The sequence below is a fragment of the Ursus maritimus genome, unplaced genomic scaffold, assembly GCF_017311325.1.
Source record: "Ursus maritimus isolate PB19 unplaced genomic scaffold, ASM1731132v1 scaffold_9, whole genome shotgun sequence".
NCBI lineage: Eukaryota > Metazoa > Chordata > Mammalia > Carnivora > Ursidae > Ursus > Ursus maritimus.
Window position 1 is genome coordinate 51,769,066 of NW_024427107.1, and position 16,489 is coordinate 51,785,554.

The 16,489-nt window shown below is 36.3% G+C and overlaps 1 protein-coding gene and 1 long non-coding RNA gene across 5 annotated transcripts in view; one reads left to right on the plus strand and one right to left on the minus strand.

Annotated features, from left to right (window-relative positions):
- LOC103661551 overlaps window positions 1-2,011 on the minus strand; it is a 106,571-nt gene extending 104,560 nt beyond the window's left edge. Inside the window, exon 1 of the long non-coding RNA XR_005833711.1 lies at window positions 1,952-2,011. This is a non-coding gene — a long non-coding RNA (uncharacterized LOC103661551). The remainder of the gene's footprint in view (window positions 1-1,951) is intronic.
- A 137-nt stretch (window positions 2,012-2,148) lies between these two features.
- EMC2 (ER membrane protein complex subunit 2) overlaps window positions 2,149-16,489 on the plus strand; it is a 45,065-nt gene continuing 30,724 nt past the window's right edge. For all 4 annotated transcript variants that reach the window (XR_568171.2, XR_005833677.1, XM_008689258.2 and 1 more), the window contains exons 1-4: window positions 2,149-2,249; window positions 8,553-8,666; window positions 9,175-9,239; window positions 11,872-11,957. Coding sequence is in view for 2 of the 4 variants with exons in the window: in XM_008689258.2 (XP_008687480.1) it covers window positions 2,210-2,249; window positions 8,553-8,666; window positions 9,175-9,239; window positions 11,872-11,957 (305 nt within the window). In the remaining 2 variants the exon portion in view is untranslated. The remainder of the gene's footprint in view (window positions 2,250-8,552; window positions 8,667-9,174; window positions 9,240-11,871; window positions 11,958-16,489) is intronic.

A 16,489-nucleotide genomic window follows, 5' to 3' on the forward strand; every position in this document is an offset into this window, starting at 1 on the left:
GCAAATTCTGTATTCTACTTCCAAAACTTCCCGCACTTAACATACTGTCGTATGGTTTACTGCCTGAGAGACACTAGCAGCTAGTTATAAGGGCATTTAGCTGAAATGACTAGAGAATATTTACTCCCTTAATTAGTTGTAACTAACAATATCCATTGTAAGTATTTAAAAGGCACCTCGTTGGGCTTTCACCACCTCAAAAAATCCAACAAAATGTTAGGGATAAACAATTTAATACAAATATTAATTTGTAGATGTATGTCACAAATACATATGCCACATACTGTGGTAAGGGGCTGGGGATGTAAAATGAACTGGTATAGTCTCAAACTGACTATGTTTAAAATTTTTAGGAAAATGTTAGATATAAAAAGAGAACATCCTATCCATAATCAGGGAGAAGAGATCATATGTGCCCTACTATGAAATATTATCCTAATAATCACTAACAGAAGTTGTTATTTTTTGAGTATCTAATTCACTCATTCAATAAACATTTACTGTATGCCAGGTGTTTTTCTAGGTTGGATGTTCCAAGGTTAAAATGACAAAGTCCATACTCTCAAGGAAATTATATAACAATGAAAAATACAGAAAATAAGTAAACAAAAGAAATCAAACTGGTAAGTGTCATAACAATGTAATAGACATTAACTAGGAGCTACTTGTTATTGGATAGTCAACAAAGGCCCCCCATATAAGTAGATAGTAGTTTTAAGTAAAACTGAGATATAAAAAACAAAAAGAAAAGAGCCAAAGATATGGAGAAGAACATTCCAAGAAAAGGGATAATGGGCAAATGCTACCCAAAGCAGATAGGAGCTTGAAATGTTTTAGGAATAGGAAGTAGGTCAGAATGGCTGGAATCTAGTGAAGAAAGAATGGTAGATGATTTAAGAGATGTAGGAGAGAGCCACACTGGTTAAAGCCCTGTGAACTGTGGTAAAGTGTTTAGAGTATATTTTTATTGCCTGGAGGAGTCATTTGAGGGCCACAGGCAAAGGACTTCTGTAGTCTGATTTTTTTTTAAGACAGTAGGGGGACTGTATAGAAAATAGATTTTACACAGCAGGAATGAAACTAACATGGTTAAGGGGCTATTAAGGTGAGAGATGGTTGTGGCTTAAAATGAAGTAGTAGCAGTGGAGATATAAATAGATTTTGGGAAAGTTTTGGAAGTAGAATACAGAATTTGCTGACAGACTGCATATAGGGTGGGGAATCAACAATACTTCCTAGAATTTTAGTTTGTGCAACTAGGTGGATAGTTTCATCAACTGCAGTGGGGAAGGTCAAGTTGGGGGCATGGTGGCAGGAACCCAGAGTTCTCTTCAGGATATGTTAAGTTAGAGATGCATATTAGCTATCTAAGTGAATATGTCAAGAAAGCAGAACTGGATCTCAGGGGAGAATTTGGGAGTCATCAGCATGTAAGCAGTATATATAGCCAAAGGACTAGTACTTCCATGGGAATGGAGGAGCGAAGTGCGAGGCCTGGGGATGGTTTCATTTGTACATTTATTCGGTATTTCATTCATTCATTTATTTATAAAGTCTTAATGCGTTTTCAAATCTAGAGTGGCAGACAGTGATTCAGATCGGCAAGGAGACAGTCATGTGAACAGTAAGAAGTCCTCGGTCACACACACATAATGTGCAAAGACAGAATCCCGCTTAGTCCCTCACAAAGATTTTTAAAAAAATTTGGAGTGTATCAGTCTAGTCGAACATTCAAAGGAAAATGGAAAGCAAATCCCACTAAGGAAGGAGGAAAGTTGGGAGCAAATAAAGGATTGGAGAAGAACGTCACGTAGCGCATGAAGAGAACAAGGTACTGATTAGGGAGTGGGAAGAGAATGAATACACCTATATAGAAAAAAATGAAAAACTGGGAGTTGCGCATATTAAAAAAAACCAGCATCTGCTAAAAAATCCCCGATAAAACAGTCACCTCAAACCACGCCGGCTCCACCTTCCAGCGCCTAGCCACGGCGTCCTCACAGTCCAAGAACGCTGCTCGCCGCCCAACTCGCCCCGCCCCCTTCCCCAACAGCCCCTCCGCAGAGCCGCGTGCACGTGCGCAGCGATTCCCGCCCCCTTCCCTCTCTCGACCAATGAATAGTGGTGTCGTAATTCGCCACCGCCCGGTCGCAGGTCACGTGACGGTGTCTCCCCGGCCTCTCGTTCCCTGCCTCCAGGTTCTGAGAAGATGGCGAAGGTCTCAGAGCTTTACGATGTCACTTGGGAAGGTAACTGCGGCGGGGCGGGCGCGGAAAGACCAAAAGCCTTGGGAAGTGTTTCGGCAGTACCTGCTTCCTGTGGAGACGTGGATTCTCCGGTCTGTCTTGTGCACTGGAGCTCCCTCTGGACGGGCCAAGCTGAGGTGGTGGCTATGGTGGAGGCTGAGGCTGACCCCTTCCTTGGCCCGGCCTCCGAGTGGAGTCTGCGATGTTCCCCACCGCTTGTGCTCATCGACAGACTGACCCACGTACCTCTGCGCCGGTACAGTGGCCCAGGGTAGCTTCCATTTTAAGGCGGGAGGGCTGTCACACATTTCATGTGGCTGCTGGGCGGCGCGGAGGAGGCGAGATAGTTACCTGCTGAAGCTTCCCTGCAGCCAAGAAATACAGGACCTGTAAGGCCTTTTATTAAGTGCTGTGTAAAGGTTACAACTCTGTTCAGTAAAGGCCTGTGAAAGATCCATGAACAAATCTGATTTTTCTACGTGCCACTTTACCTTTCGTTCTCTGCAAAACTGGGTCTCTGAATTCTCCTCTTCAATATTCGCTGCCCCACTGCCCCTCAAAACACAGACTCGGAACACAACTTTCGTCTCACTTTCTGCCAGTAATTCTTTTTCTGAAAGGGAAGATAACTGGTTATCTTGGTCATATGCTCAAGTGTGGTGGACTTCTTTTCCCATCCTACTTCAATCTAAGGTGGAGTGTGTTCTTTAAATCTGGAAGCAGCCAAACTTTGAACCACTTCTATGAGATTTTTCTCTTCTTAAAAACTTGAGTGGGAAGCATGGTTAAGAGAAGGGCCTCGAGTTTCTTGTACAATTGAAATTTCTATTCCCATCATTTAACAGTAGACTTTAATAGATTATTTGTTTAGTGAATGCCTTCTTCAGATATTTAAACAATGACCTAATAACGCGTGGACTGAAAGTTATATTGATCATTTAATGGTGAATGCATCTATCCAATATTACAAAATTGCAAACACATATGGGAAAAGGTAAAATTCCGTTATACTTGAACTGAATTCAATAATTTATCATTGATTTTGTGGCCTCTAGCTCACTGTGAACGGTATTTCTACCTGTATTTGGGGAATTCATTGTATTAAACAAAAGTATATTATCTTGGGTATGTTAGACTAAGTAACACACAGTCCTTACTTTTAAGGAGTTCACAGTCTAATGAAGAGGACAGACTTGTAAAATACATAGTTTTAAAAGATTTGTGTCAGGATATATTTTTAAGCCAGATGGTAGATATGTGGATGTTACTTTTAATGCTTTTTAAAAAATGTTTCAAATATTTCATAGTCTTTAGAAAGTGCTACTTTGAAGGTATATTCAGTATAGGTTTCTTAGATGGTAGGAACAAGTAGATGTGTAATTATCAGACCTACCAGCAGACAAGGTGATTTAACTAGGCAACTTGGACCTTACCCTGTGGGTATTCTAAAGGGGAGTGGATTTAGAATAATATTTACTGGGGCGCCTGGGTGGCACAGCGGTTAAGCATCTGCCTTCGGCTCAGGGCGTGATCCCGGCGTTGTGGGATCGAGCCCCCCATCAGGCTCCTCCCTGGGAGCCTGCTTCTTCCTCTCCCACTCCCCCTGCTTGTGTTCCCTCTCTTGCTGGCTGTCTCTATCTCTGTCGAATAAATAAATAAAATCTTTAAAAAAAAAAAAAGAATAATATTTACTACTTCACAAGTATGTTTGGACAAAAGAGAAAGCATGTTAAAGTGCTTTGAAACTATTAAGTGCTTTATAAAAAAAGATGTTCTAGGTCCTGCTCATGTCTCCAGCTTTATCTTAACTATTTCCTCTTTTACTCTATGAGCTGAATTGTTGAATTCCCTAAATGTGTTCTACTCCTCTTTGTCTTAGGGCTGGACAGATGCTGTTTCTTCCAGTAGGAGTGTTTTCCCTTTCTTGCCCTACTCTTGCTACCATTATATATTCTATTAGAATTTCCCTCAAAGGTCACATACTTCAGAGAGCCTTCTTTGACCACCCTACCCTATCCCACCCCTAAAATTTTTTAAAAAGAAAAAACAACGAAAGCAAAATGTACTCTTGGCCCTTTAACTCTGTGTCCTCATACTATTGAAGTACTTATCCAATTTGTTAAGTTTTAAAATTTTGTCTCCTAGAATGAAGAGAGGAACGAGTCGTATCTTGTTCTTGTGCTAGACATTTTGGATTTGCTCAGTCGTCATTTGTTGACAAAGTGAATTGTTAATGGCATTAATAATAAACATTAACAAATTGTCACAAAAGACTATAAGCCTTTTTTCGAGTATTGAAAAACTTTCTGTAGTATCTTAGGTAGACTTAGGCACCTCACTTTACTAATAAGATATAGTATGCTTATTTGTAAAATGAAGGTTTCAGTCCTTTTCAGAATCGAAGTTCTATTTTAGGGGACTTTTAAAGAGTGTTCTAGATTTTTGTTTCGGAGACTTACAGTAACAAATTTTTAGGATGTTAGAGGGTGATAGAGGAGTCTTACAGATAGTTTTTTGTTTAGATTTTTTTGGGAGGGCGTGTCATTTGGAACTGTGTCCTTAAGAATTCCATTGAATTCTCATCATGAGTTAAGGTTGTGGAAATGGCTTTTTCAAAAAGTACTGTAATTCTTGTGATAGGAAAATTTATCATGTTTATAAAAGACCCATATAGTAAGTCTAACACTCTTCTAATCTTTTGGGCTCTATAAAAAAAGTAGAATATATGGTTTACTTATTCAACCAGCTGAAAATTAGTGATGTTTGTTAGAGGAGTTACTACTTAGGAGTTTGGAGGTGGGAAAGAGAGTTGTAAGAAGGGTATAGCCAAGTTTCTCAAAAATAGGATATTTGACCAGGATATAGACAGGACGTCTAGCACAATGCCTGGCCTGTAATAGGCACTAAATGCATATTTGTTGGAAAAATACTTATAAAAATGCTTACTGTCTCTACTTTCTCTTAATTCATTTCTTCAAACAACGTAATTTGGTTTCCATGCCGTCTCATTCCAGTAAGGTTTCTAGGGTGACCTAATGCCAGGTTGTTGCAGATCACTCCATGAAACATTCTTTCCTTGGTTTCATAATAACATTAAGGGCCTCCTCTTCCTTTTCAGAACTTTCCTTTGTGAGTTTTTGACATCCATTTGCTCCTTGATTTTTAGTGTGCCTAATGGTTCTTTTCTTAGCACTCTACTTAATCTATTATTGGTGGTTATTAAACCTGAGATCAATAGAATCCTGACTGATGAAAGGATAAGTTTTATGTGGTCTTTGAATTCACTGAAATTGTATGTAAAATTGAGTATATGTAAACATGTACATATTTCTGGGAAAAGAGGGTTCAAAGGTCTCATCCGCCTCAAAAAGTCTAAAATTAAAAGGTTAGATGCCTTCTGTGGGTGATCTCATTCACACCTAGCTTTAACTATTAGCGTATATATTAAATAACATGTTAATTAAATACACATCTGGAGTACTTTGCACCAGGCGCTATTCCAGTTCTTGAGGATACAGTGCTAAACAAGACAGGCAGGATCCCAGATCTCATGGAACATACCCTGAGATTTCACTTCTAAGCTAAAGATCCATACTTACGGATATGTATATGTTTTGTGAAGGTGATTTTTTTCAATGTGAGAGGTAGATTGATGCCTTGAATGCTAGCCTGATTTGGGTTCAGCATATGGGCAGAGGGTGAAATGTTATGGATAAGATCTGTAAAACCCTAAATAATTTATATTCCCAAGACACTTATTCCTCTTTTAAAATAATCTGTGAGGTTGGGGCACCTGGGTGGCCCAGCTGGTTAAGCGTCTGACTCTTGGTTTTGGCTCAGGTTGTGATCTCAGGGTGATGAGACTGCGTCTTGGGTTAGCCTCTGTGCTCAGTGCGGTGGCTGCTTGGGTTTCTCTCTCCATCTCCCTCTGCCCCTCTCCTCTAAAGTGCACTCTCTCTCTCTCTCTCTTAAATAAATCTTTAAAATAATCTGCCAGGTTGAAAGTGAATGTGGATTCAAGACTGTAAGTGAACCATGGTATAGGGGATAGAGTTTGAGTTTTGAGAACCCATGCTGTGGATTTAAAGATAACATATGTTGTGATATGATAAGGGATGTGTATTTGTTTTTTGTCCCCAGTTCCTGTCACAGAGCTCCTAAACTCTTGAAATTTCCTAAATGATAGGGTTGATAGGAACAGCTTTTGTTTTATTTAGTCTTTTTTCTGGGTTTCTGACACAGAGCCTCTAAGATCTTTGGAGTTTCTAGAATGATAAGAGTATCTTTTTGTCTGCTAATGAGATGATTGGTAGCTGGTTGCTTCCGGTTGGGGGCTGATCATCCAAAAGACAGGGCAAGGTTAAAAGGTTGGAACTTTAGTCTCATTCCTTGATTTACTGGGAGGGGAGATCATCTGGAGATAATCATGCTGGTGGAATGAAATCCCCATAAGCCCCCTTAAGCTATGGTGTTTGGAGAGCTTCCAGTTTGTAAGCACATCAAGGTACTGGGATGGTGACTCCCTTGGAGAGAGCATGGAAGTTCCTCTGCTTCCCTCTCCTCCCCGCCCCAGTTTGCCTTGTGTAGCTCTTCCGTTTGGCTGTTCCTGGGTTGTATTTTTTGTAAGAAACCCATAATAATAAGTGAAGCACTTATCTGAGTTCCTTGAGGCATTCTTGCAAACCTAAGGAGGAGGTTGTGAGAACTCCCAATTTTTTTTTCTTTTAAGATTTTGTTTATTTATTTGAAAGAGAGAGACAGAGATTACAGAGGCAGAGGGAGAGGGAGAAGCAGCCTTGCCACTGAGCAGAGAGCCTGATGCGGGGCTTGATCCCAGAACCCTGAGATCATGACCTGAGCTGAAGGCAGATGCTTAACCAACTGAGTTACCCAGGCACCCCGAACCCCAGACTTTATAGCCAGTTGGTCAGAAATACTCATGGCCCTGACTTGTGATTGCTGTCTGAAGTGGGGGCAGTTTTGTGGGACTGAGCGATTCACCTGTGGGTTATGAATGACCTACCTTTTTTTTTTTTTTTTTTTTTTTTTTTTTTTTTTTTTTTTTCCTTTTTTCCCTCTTTAGATTCATTTAGCGGGCTCATTTCCTCTTCAGCCTTGTAAGATTCAGTTCAAGGTTATTTCCTGTGCGGAGTGAGAACTAAAGCTGATTTCTAGTTGTCAGAAGGAATTAACTGTGTTAATTTGATTTTCTAAGACCATTTATTATCTATTTTTGTCTTGGATTTTTGTTCTGTTTTTTGTTTGTTTGTTTGTTTGTTTTTTAGACTTTGAGCTATAGGGACTCAGATAATGCATATGAAAGTAGCGAAAATCCCTTGTGCTTCTTTTATACTTATTCTCTAGGGGCCTAGCATATTGTTTATTTAACTCATGTTCAACAACAATTTAGCTGTTTAAATCTGTAGAAGGAAGAAGTTGGTACTTTAGATGAGTAAATATGTCAGATTTTCAGAGGTAAGAGGAAGAAAGCATGTATGTGATTGGTGAATTGGACAGTTCATTCTACCATAACTATATGAAAAAGATCTTTTGTTTATTGGATTAGGTACTCTTTCTTTTTCCTTGTTATTATTTTTGCTGTTGTCAATATGTTGTTCATTAACACTCCTCAGCTTCCACTTGCTTTATAATATGCAAAATTGTTCTTGTGACTTTCTTGTTTGCTAGTGCTTTTTACCTTATTCTACGTTCTTCTTTTCATTTCTTATTGTGTATACAATCAAAAGATTTCCTTTGTTCTGAATCTTTCGCTGTTTATTTTCTTGCATGTTTCTGTATCTTTATACATTATATGTGTTTTTGTAATGTTAATAAAGAAGTTTTGTGCTGATTGCCTAATATGATCCCCTGATTATGAAATTTTACATTTTTGAGTGAGTAGGAGCTTCAGGAATACTTTGGATTTTTGAGATTTCTATGTATAATTTTATGTGTTTTTTTTTTTTTCCCCTGGGAAAATTATCCCTAGCTTTTATCAAGTTCTGAGAGTTGTCTGTAACTTCAAAGAAGTTAGGATCCATAGTTGCTTTAAAGGGTTAGAGGATCTTTGTAGTGGACCAATGCTGTTCACTACTTTTATAGTTGTAACATCAGTTGTAACGTCTTTTTAATCTTCTAAAGGATGTTTTGCTCTTCTTAAATTGATTTTCTGCTTTATGAATTTTGACATACCATAGTCTTATATTAGTGTGACTTTATTTTCTCTACCTGAGAAGTTGATTTCAACTTCATTATCAATTTTTCCCTGCTCAAATATATATGTAATAACAAACTTTATTTTTTCAGAAATGCGAGATAAAATGAGAAAATGGAGAGAAGAAAACTCACGAAACAGTGAGCAAATTGTGGAAGTTGGAGAGGAATTAATTAATGAATATGCTTCTAAGCTTGGAGATGATAGTAAGTTCTTTATTCATGCTCAGCTCGTGTTCTGTTTTGGTTTTTAGTTTAGTTTTTTTTTTTTTTTTTAACCATCTTTCTATTATGTTTTTTCTGCTGTTTATACCAATCTGTGATTTGTCCCTTTTTAAAAAAAACTTCTCAGGATGTCTAATGATGCATTATTTTGAGAAGGATTTCTAATTGCTGATTGCAGTGAAGCAATCAAATAGGCATTTTTGTTTTAAAGCTCACAGGGCTATGGTCCTGGTCTGGTCAAAATGTATTTTATAAAGAATTTTTTAGAACAAAGTATTAAATAATAGTAGATTTTTTAAAACCTTATAAGATATTAAAATATTTTACATTATTGAAAGCATATGAGAATGCTTTCTTAATTCTAGATATGCAATAAATCAATTTTCAATTGAAAGTAATGTTCTGTAAAATATCAGAAACAAGAAGAATAACTAATTTCTATTGGGAGATTTTTACATTAAATTCAGTTTTTTTCTCTTTCTGTGTCTAGTTTGGATCATATATGAGCAAGTGATGATTGCAGCCCTAGACTATGGTCGAGATGACTTGGCATTGGTAGGTATTCAAACTAATTATATTTTATTTTATTTTAAATTTGCTATATGAATTATAAGCAGCTAAGACTTAGTACATGGCTTGTATTTGAATGCTTTTATAGGTCATTTTCAGTGCTACTCTTAAGAGTAGGGGAGATTAGGTACTTTGGGACAGGGAATGTTCTTAAATCTTTTAATAATCTTGGCAAGTATTTAGTATCCCAGTTTTACTGAAGAAGTTAAATTAGTTGGTAGGGTTATCCACTTAAGAGGTGAACTATGCTATTATAGAGTTTAAAATAAGAAACAGTTTAAAACAAGTTTATCATTTGGGTTGTTGAATGACTTTCATAACAGAGAGTCACTGACTTACAATGATTTGACTTACAATTTTTCAACTTTATGATGGTGTGAAAGTAATACACATTCAGTAGAAACTATACTTTGAATTTTGATTTTTTCCCAGGCTAATGATAGGTGGTATGATACTTTCTCATAATGCTGGGCAGTGACAGTGGGCTGTACCTTCCAGTCAGCCATGCAATCACAAGGGTAAACAACTGATAAATTTACTACCATTCTATACCCATACAACCATTCTGTTTTTCACTTTCAGTACAGTATTTAGTTAATTAAATGAGATAGTTGATACTTTATTATAAAATAGGCTTTGTGTTAGATGATTTTGCTCAACTATAGCCTAAAGTAAGTGTTCTAAGCATGTATAAGGCAAGCTAGGCTAAGCTATGCTGTTCGGTAGATTAGGTGTATTAAATGCATTTTTGACTTTCAATATTTTGAACTTACCAATGGTTTATTGGGATGTGACCTTATATGTGGAAGACCTATACATAATGTTATTAAATACTCTTTTGCAATGTTATAAATGTATCTCTTAAATTATTAGAAAATCCTAACGTGCAGAACATGACTTAAAATACTAATACTGCTTTTAAAATAAAAGAATGATGATAGCTGTATTTTTGAACACTCGTGATAGGCACTGTGCTAAATGCTTTATATCATACTTACTTAATCTTCAGTTATTTCTTAATTTGATTTGTGCCTGATACTATCATTATACTCATTTTCTAAATCAAGAAGTGGAGGTGGAGGTTTTGTTTGTTCTGTTGTTCTGTAATCGTGAGTTCTTAAGTACTACTTCATGATACTTCCTCATTTAAGCCAAAAAGGAAGTACATGTGAACAGAAAGTAGAAATACCAGGAGAACATATGCATATCTGAATTAGCATTGTTTTTTTCCAAGGTAATTATGTTATTTTGGCTATACATCTAATTTTAGTGGAGCTGCTAGTAGTAAAAAAAAAAAAATTCCGTAAAACCTTTTAGATTACCTTCAGAACCTATGCGATTGTCTGTCTATTTATTTATTTATCTATTTAAGGGGGGAGGGTAAGAGGGAGAGGGCAAGAGAGAGAATCTCAAGCAGGCGGTATGCTCAGTGCAGAGCCCAATCTGGGGCTCGATCCCATGACCCTGAGATCATGACATGAGCTGAAATCACGAGTTGGGCGCTTAACCAATTGAGCCCTGAAATAGTCTTTTAAATATTCACAGAGGTGGCAGCTTACATCTTAAGGGAAATATTGAGTTGTTTTTTAAGTAGCCAGATGCCATTTGATAAAGTAGATCAAATTAGATAATACTGATAATCAAAGCAGGAGATCAAATTAAATGGTAGCTTTTTTGGTAATGCAGTATTTTTTTTGATGTTCAGAATTTCTACACAGCTTGATTGACTAAATGGTATGAGTTTTGTGTGGTGTCAGAGAAATAAGCGAACATCATCTTCAGTTTTGACTAACTTGAATATTTTTCTTAGTGTGGCAGATTTTTAGCCAAATACTTGGAAGCTATACTTCCAGATCATGTTATAACTTGATTACTAATTAATAGTTTCTTCACTACTGAAAGGTATTTTTTGATCACTTATGCTTTGGGGCACTAGAATGGACCATTTTTATAATTCCTTAACATTCTGGTGCTTCCAAGACTCTTAAAATCTTCCTATGTTGCTGAGAACATAGTTGGTGCTCAAAATACTTGTTTGTTTATTTATTGAAGTTGTTGGATGAATTTTGGATATCTCCCAAAAGAGATTGGTACTCTATAGATTTGGTGTCAGTGTTTTATGACCCCAAATCATGGTATGTGTACTGACAAATGATTGATTAATACATGATTTCAGCAGGGCAAACAGTGTTACAGTATTTCTGGGACTTGAGAGTACTGCCAGAGAGCTTACTTTTTATCAAGAGAATGCTTAGATAATAGAAACTAAAAGCCAGGAAGTTGTTATAAATGTTTAAGTTCGGCCTAACACATTATGAAGGAGGAGTAATGTGGCAGTATCTGAAGAGTTATTAGTGTATCCCATGACCTGCTTATTTTCCCAGTTAAGAGCATGATCAGTGTCTGAGAACTGATTATTGCTCCCACTGTAATTTCAGAGTTCTTCTTTTATGCCATGATTCGTTACCAATTAATTTCACTTCATGATGTTAGAGTACACTAATGAAATGATTTAAGAAGATACACTGAAGACTATATAGGCCATTCCTTGTAGCCCATTTAGTATATGTAATGTAATTACTACTCTTTAAGTCTTTTTTACCAATTATTTTTTCAGTTTTGTCTTCAGGAATTGAGAAGACAGTTCCCTGGCAGTCACAGAGTCAAGAGACTAACTGGCATGAGATTTGAAGCCATGGAGAGGTAAGTGAATCTTAAAAATAGTATAATCCCATTTTAAAATGGCAAACATGGGGTCTGGATAAAAGGTCCTCCTACCCCCACGGCAACATCAGTAATTGTGCAATATCTTTTGCTGCTGAGTTTCAGAATAGTGTCAGAGTGCTTCTCAGCATAAATCTTGCCAGTTACTCCCAATAAATAGGATTTGACGTAGGAGTGCAATTCATTTACCATCTCTGGCCTAGTGAAATGGGATAGTGTTTTGGAGTAAGGATTGGTTTTATATCCTGTTTCTAAGATTTATTAGTTGTTTATCTGACACATTATTTAACTTATTTAAGCCTTTTAGCCTTATTCCTCTGCAAAATGAGAATATTATCAACTTACCAGGGTTGTTTGGGAATTAGTAATGACCTCTGTGTAGAACCCTTTCAGGCATTCAAGGTATAGAAGTTATTATTTTTTTAATGAGATATAGTTGACATTGTATTAGTGTCAGGTGTATGAAATGATCTGATATTTATGTATATTGTGAAATGATTACCACAATAAGTTTAGTAAACATCCATCACCATACATTGTTATAAATTTTTTTCTTGTGAGAACTTCTAAGATTTACTCTCTTAGCAACTTTCACATACACAACACAGTATTGTTAACTATAGTAACTATGCTGTACATTATATCCCGAGGACTTATTTTATAACTGGAAATTTGTACCTTTTGAGCATTGTTACCTATTTTGCCCACCCCCACTGCCCACCTCTGGCAGCCACTAATCTGTTTTCTTTTTCTATGAGTTTGTGTTCTTTTTGATTCCACATATAAGTGAGATCATGTAGTATTTGTCTTTCTCTATTACATTTAGCATATGCCCTCAAGGTCCATCCAAGTTGTTATAAATGACAGAATTTCTTTCTCTTTTATGGCTGAATAATATTCCATTATATCAGACTTATTTATCCACTCATCTGTCAGTGGGCACTTAGGTTATTTCCATGTATTGGTTATCACAAATAATGCTGCAATGAACATGAGGTTGGAAATATCTTTTCAAGATAGTGATTTTGTTTCCTTTGGTTAAATACCCAGATGTGGAATTGCTGGATCAAATGGTAGTTCTATTTTGAATTTTTTAAGGGACCTCCATACTGTTTTTCATCCCATGACCTGTCTGTGCCAATTTACATTCCCATAAGCCGGGCACAGGGGTTTCCTTTTCTCTGCGTACTTGCCAAAATTTGTTGTGTCTTGTCTTTTTGATAATAACCATTCTAATATGCGTGAGGTAATAGCTTATTGTGGTTTTGATTTTCATTTCCCAGGTGATTAGTGATGTCAAACACCTTTTCATGTATCTGTTTGCCATCTGTGTCTTCCTTTGAAAAGTGTCTATTCAGTTCCTGTGCCTCTTTTTACTTAGATTTTTGTTTATTTTGCCATTGATTGTATGAGGTTTTTTTTTTTTTTATATGTATTGGATATTAACCCCTTAGCAGATATTTGCAAGTACCAGATGATTTGCAAATATTTTTTCCAATTCGGTAGGTTGTCTTTTCATTTTGTTGAATGTCTTCTTTGTTGTACAGAAGTTTTTTAGTTTGATGTGGTCCCACTTCTTTATTTTTGCTCTTGTTGGCTTTTGCTCTTGGTGTCAAATCTAAAAAGTCATCACCGAAACTGACATCAGGGAGCTTACTGCCTGTGTTTTCTTCTAAGATTTTTACTATTTCAGGTCTTAATGTTGACGTCTTTAATACATTTTGAGTTGATTTTTGTGTGTGGTGTAAAGATAGTGGTCCAGTTTTAATTTTTTGCACGTGGCTGTTCAGTTTTTCCAACACCGTTTATTGAAGAAACTATCCTTCTTCCATTGTATATTCTTAGCTTCTGTTTTGTAAATTATTTGGCCATGTATGTTTGGGTTTGTTTCTGGATTTTCTGTTGTTAAATTAATTTATGTGTTACATCAGTTTATGCTGTTATGCCAATACCATAATGTTTTGATTACTATACCTTTGTGATATAGTTTGAAATCAGGAAGTACAATGTCTCCAGCTTTGTTCTTACTGCTCGGGTTGGCTTTGGATATTCAAGGTCCTTTGTGATTCCGTGCAAATTTTGAGATTGTTCTAGTTCTGTGGGAAATGCCATTGGAATTTTGATAGGGATTGCACAGAATCTTTACATTATTTTAGGTAGTATGAAAATTTTACCAGTATTCTTCCAGTCCATGAGCTTTTATATCTTTTGATTTTTTTCAGTTTCTTTCATCAGTGTTTTAATTTGGTGTTTTAGGTAAGACAGAGTTAACTTGTACCTCAGTTATAGTAGCTTTTAGTGAACGGAATGTATTGATAGAATTTTTTTTAACCCCTTTATTCCTTAGCTTTTGGCTTATGTGTTTATGTATATGTACAGTTTAATCTCATTGGATCGTCTCTGTAAGCAAGTGAAGGGCATAGATAAAAATAAATAAAATAGTACTATTTTACATTAGCAGAAAGTAATTTTGAATCAAAGGACAGAGGGAAGAAATCTACAAAGGATTGTTCCTGAATCAGTGTTCTACTCTAATATGACTTTTTGTTTTGTTTCAAATAGTATAAAATTCTAGACCATTCTTAAAATGTGTGAATAGCCAAACACATCCCAGAGTCCAAGATGAATGATTTTTTTTATTTTTCTGTTTTTTATTTATTTAAACTCAATTAGCCAACATATAGTACATCATTAATTTTTGATGTAGTGTTCATCAATTCATTAGTTGTGTATAACACCCAGTGCTAAGATGAATGACTTTTAAAATTAACTTGTAAAGGTTTGAGAGGTACTAGTTTCTAAAGCACACGTTTTAATAGTTACTATCCCTCTACCCACCTTCCAACCATACAAAAAAATGATATAACAATAATTTACTCTTAAATCAAGTTTTCTAAGAGATCTACTGAACTCTGATTCTTTAAGCCTTAGTCTTTAATTGAAACTTATGTAATCATTTACTCAGTAAGGTCTTGCTGTTTTTTTTTCCTGAAACAATGATTACTGTGTGTCTTTATTACATAGGACCATTAATCATTGATTCCCATACACGAATATGTGAATTAGAGTGATCTGTGGTATTTAAAAAAAATAGGTAGCTGCCTACTCCCCACTTCATTGAGATCACTGAGATTATTAGGGATGTGATCCAGATCTTTCTTTTAAAGGAAGCCCTACAGGAGAATAGACAAGTAGGTTTGAGAACATTGCTGACTAAAGGTAAATTCTTGCGGACTTTTGGTGTATTAGGATTCTCTGAAGAAACAGAACCACGAGGATTTTGCTGTACATATATAGGCGTGAGGAGGGAGGGAGGATGCACAGGGAGAGGGACAGATTTATTATGAAGCAATTATGAAGGCTGAGCAGTCCTAAAATCTGCTGTCTTCAACTTGGAGACCTAGGAAAGTTGGTGCTGTAGTTGGTTCTGAGTCCAAGTCCAAAGTCCTGAGAACCACGGAAGCCAATGGTGTAAATTCCAAACTGAGGGCAGGAGAAGATGAGATGAGATGTCCCATCTCAAGTAGTGAGGCAGTAAAAAGGGGTGAACAACTCTTTCCTCTGCAGTTGTTTTATTCAGGGTCTCAAGGAATTGGGTAATGTCCACCCACATTGGGGATGGCTATCTGTTTTACTGAGTCCACAGATTCAAATGCTAATCTCACTGGAAACATCCTTATAATATTTAATCTGGGCACCACATGATCATTCAAGTTGATATATCACACTTAGAAAAATTAACCATCATAGTTTTTACAGAACTTACTATTTTTAAATTATAGTAAAAATATATTTAAATTAATGTGTATAGTGGTTTTTTTTTTTTTTTTTTTTTAACTGTATTTATTTGAGAGAGAGTACGCATAAGCTGGGGGTAGGGGCAGAGGGAGAAGGAGAAGCAAACTCTGCTGAGCAGGGAGTCTGACACGGGGCTTAATCCCAGGACCCTGAGATCATGACCTGAGCCAAAGGCAGTGCTTAACTGACTGAACCACCCAGGTGCCCCTATGTGTATAGTTTTTGTACAACTATAAAAACAATGTATGTTCTCTAATAAAATACCCAAAACATAGAAAACTACTAAAATTAAGATTATCATTACATCAATGAAATGAATGGTTTCCTGTCATCTTCTGTTATTCCCAGTGTGTTTTCCAGAGGTTATGTAGTTGGAAAAAGATTCCCAGAGGAGTCTCACATCCTGTGTCTTGTGAGAACCCTTGCTGTATAACATTTAATTTGTTCTTATTTATATACTTCATTATTTTATTTTATTAATATTTAATGATTTTATTTTAGGTTTCCCCATTTAGTTGCAAGTTCTTTTGAGGCTAGCATACTCCTGTATTACCATGTATTTGAGGTCCAAACTAATTTTATTTGAACTACTGAAGTCTGATTGATGCTGTTTAGCCTTCATAGGGTATGAACACATTTACAAGTTAAGTCTGCTTTTAATTTTTCTCAGTTGTCTGCTACAGTTAAAATATTCTTACCTACTAGCATGATCA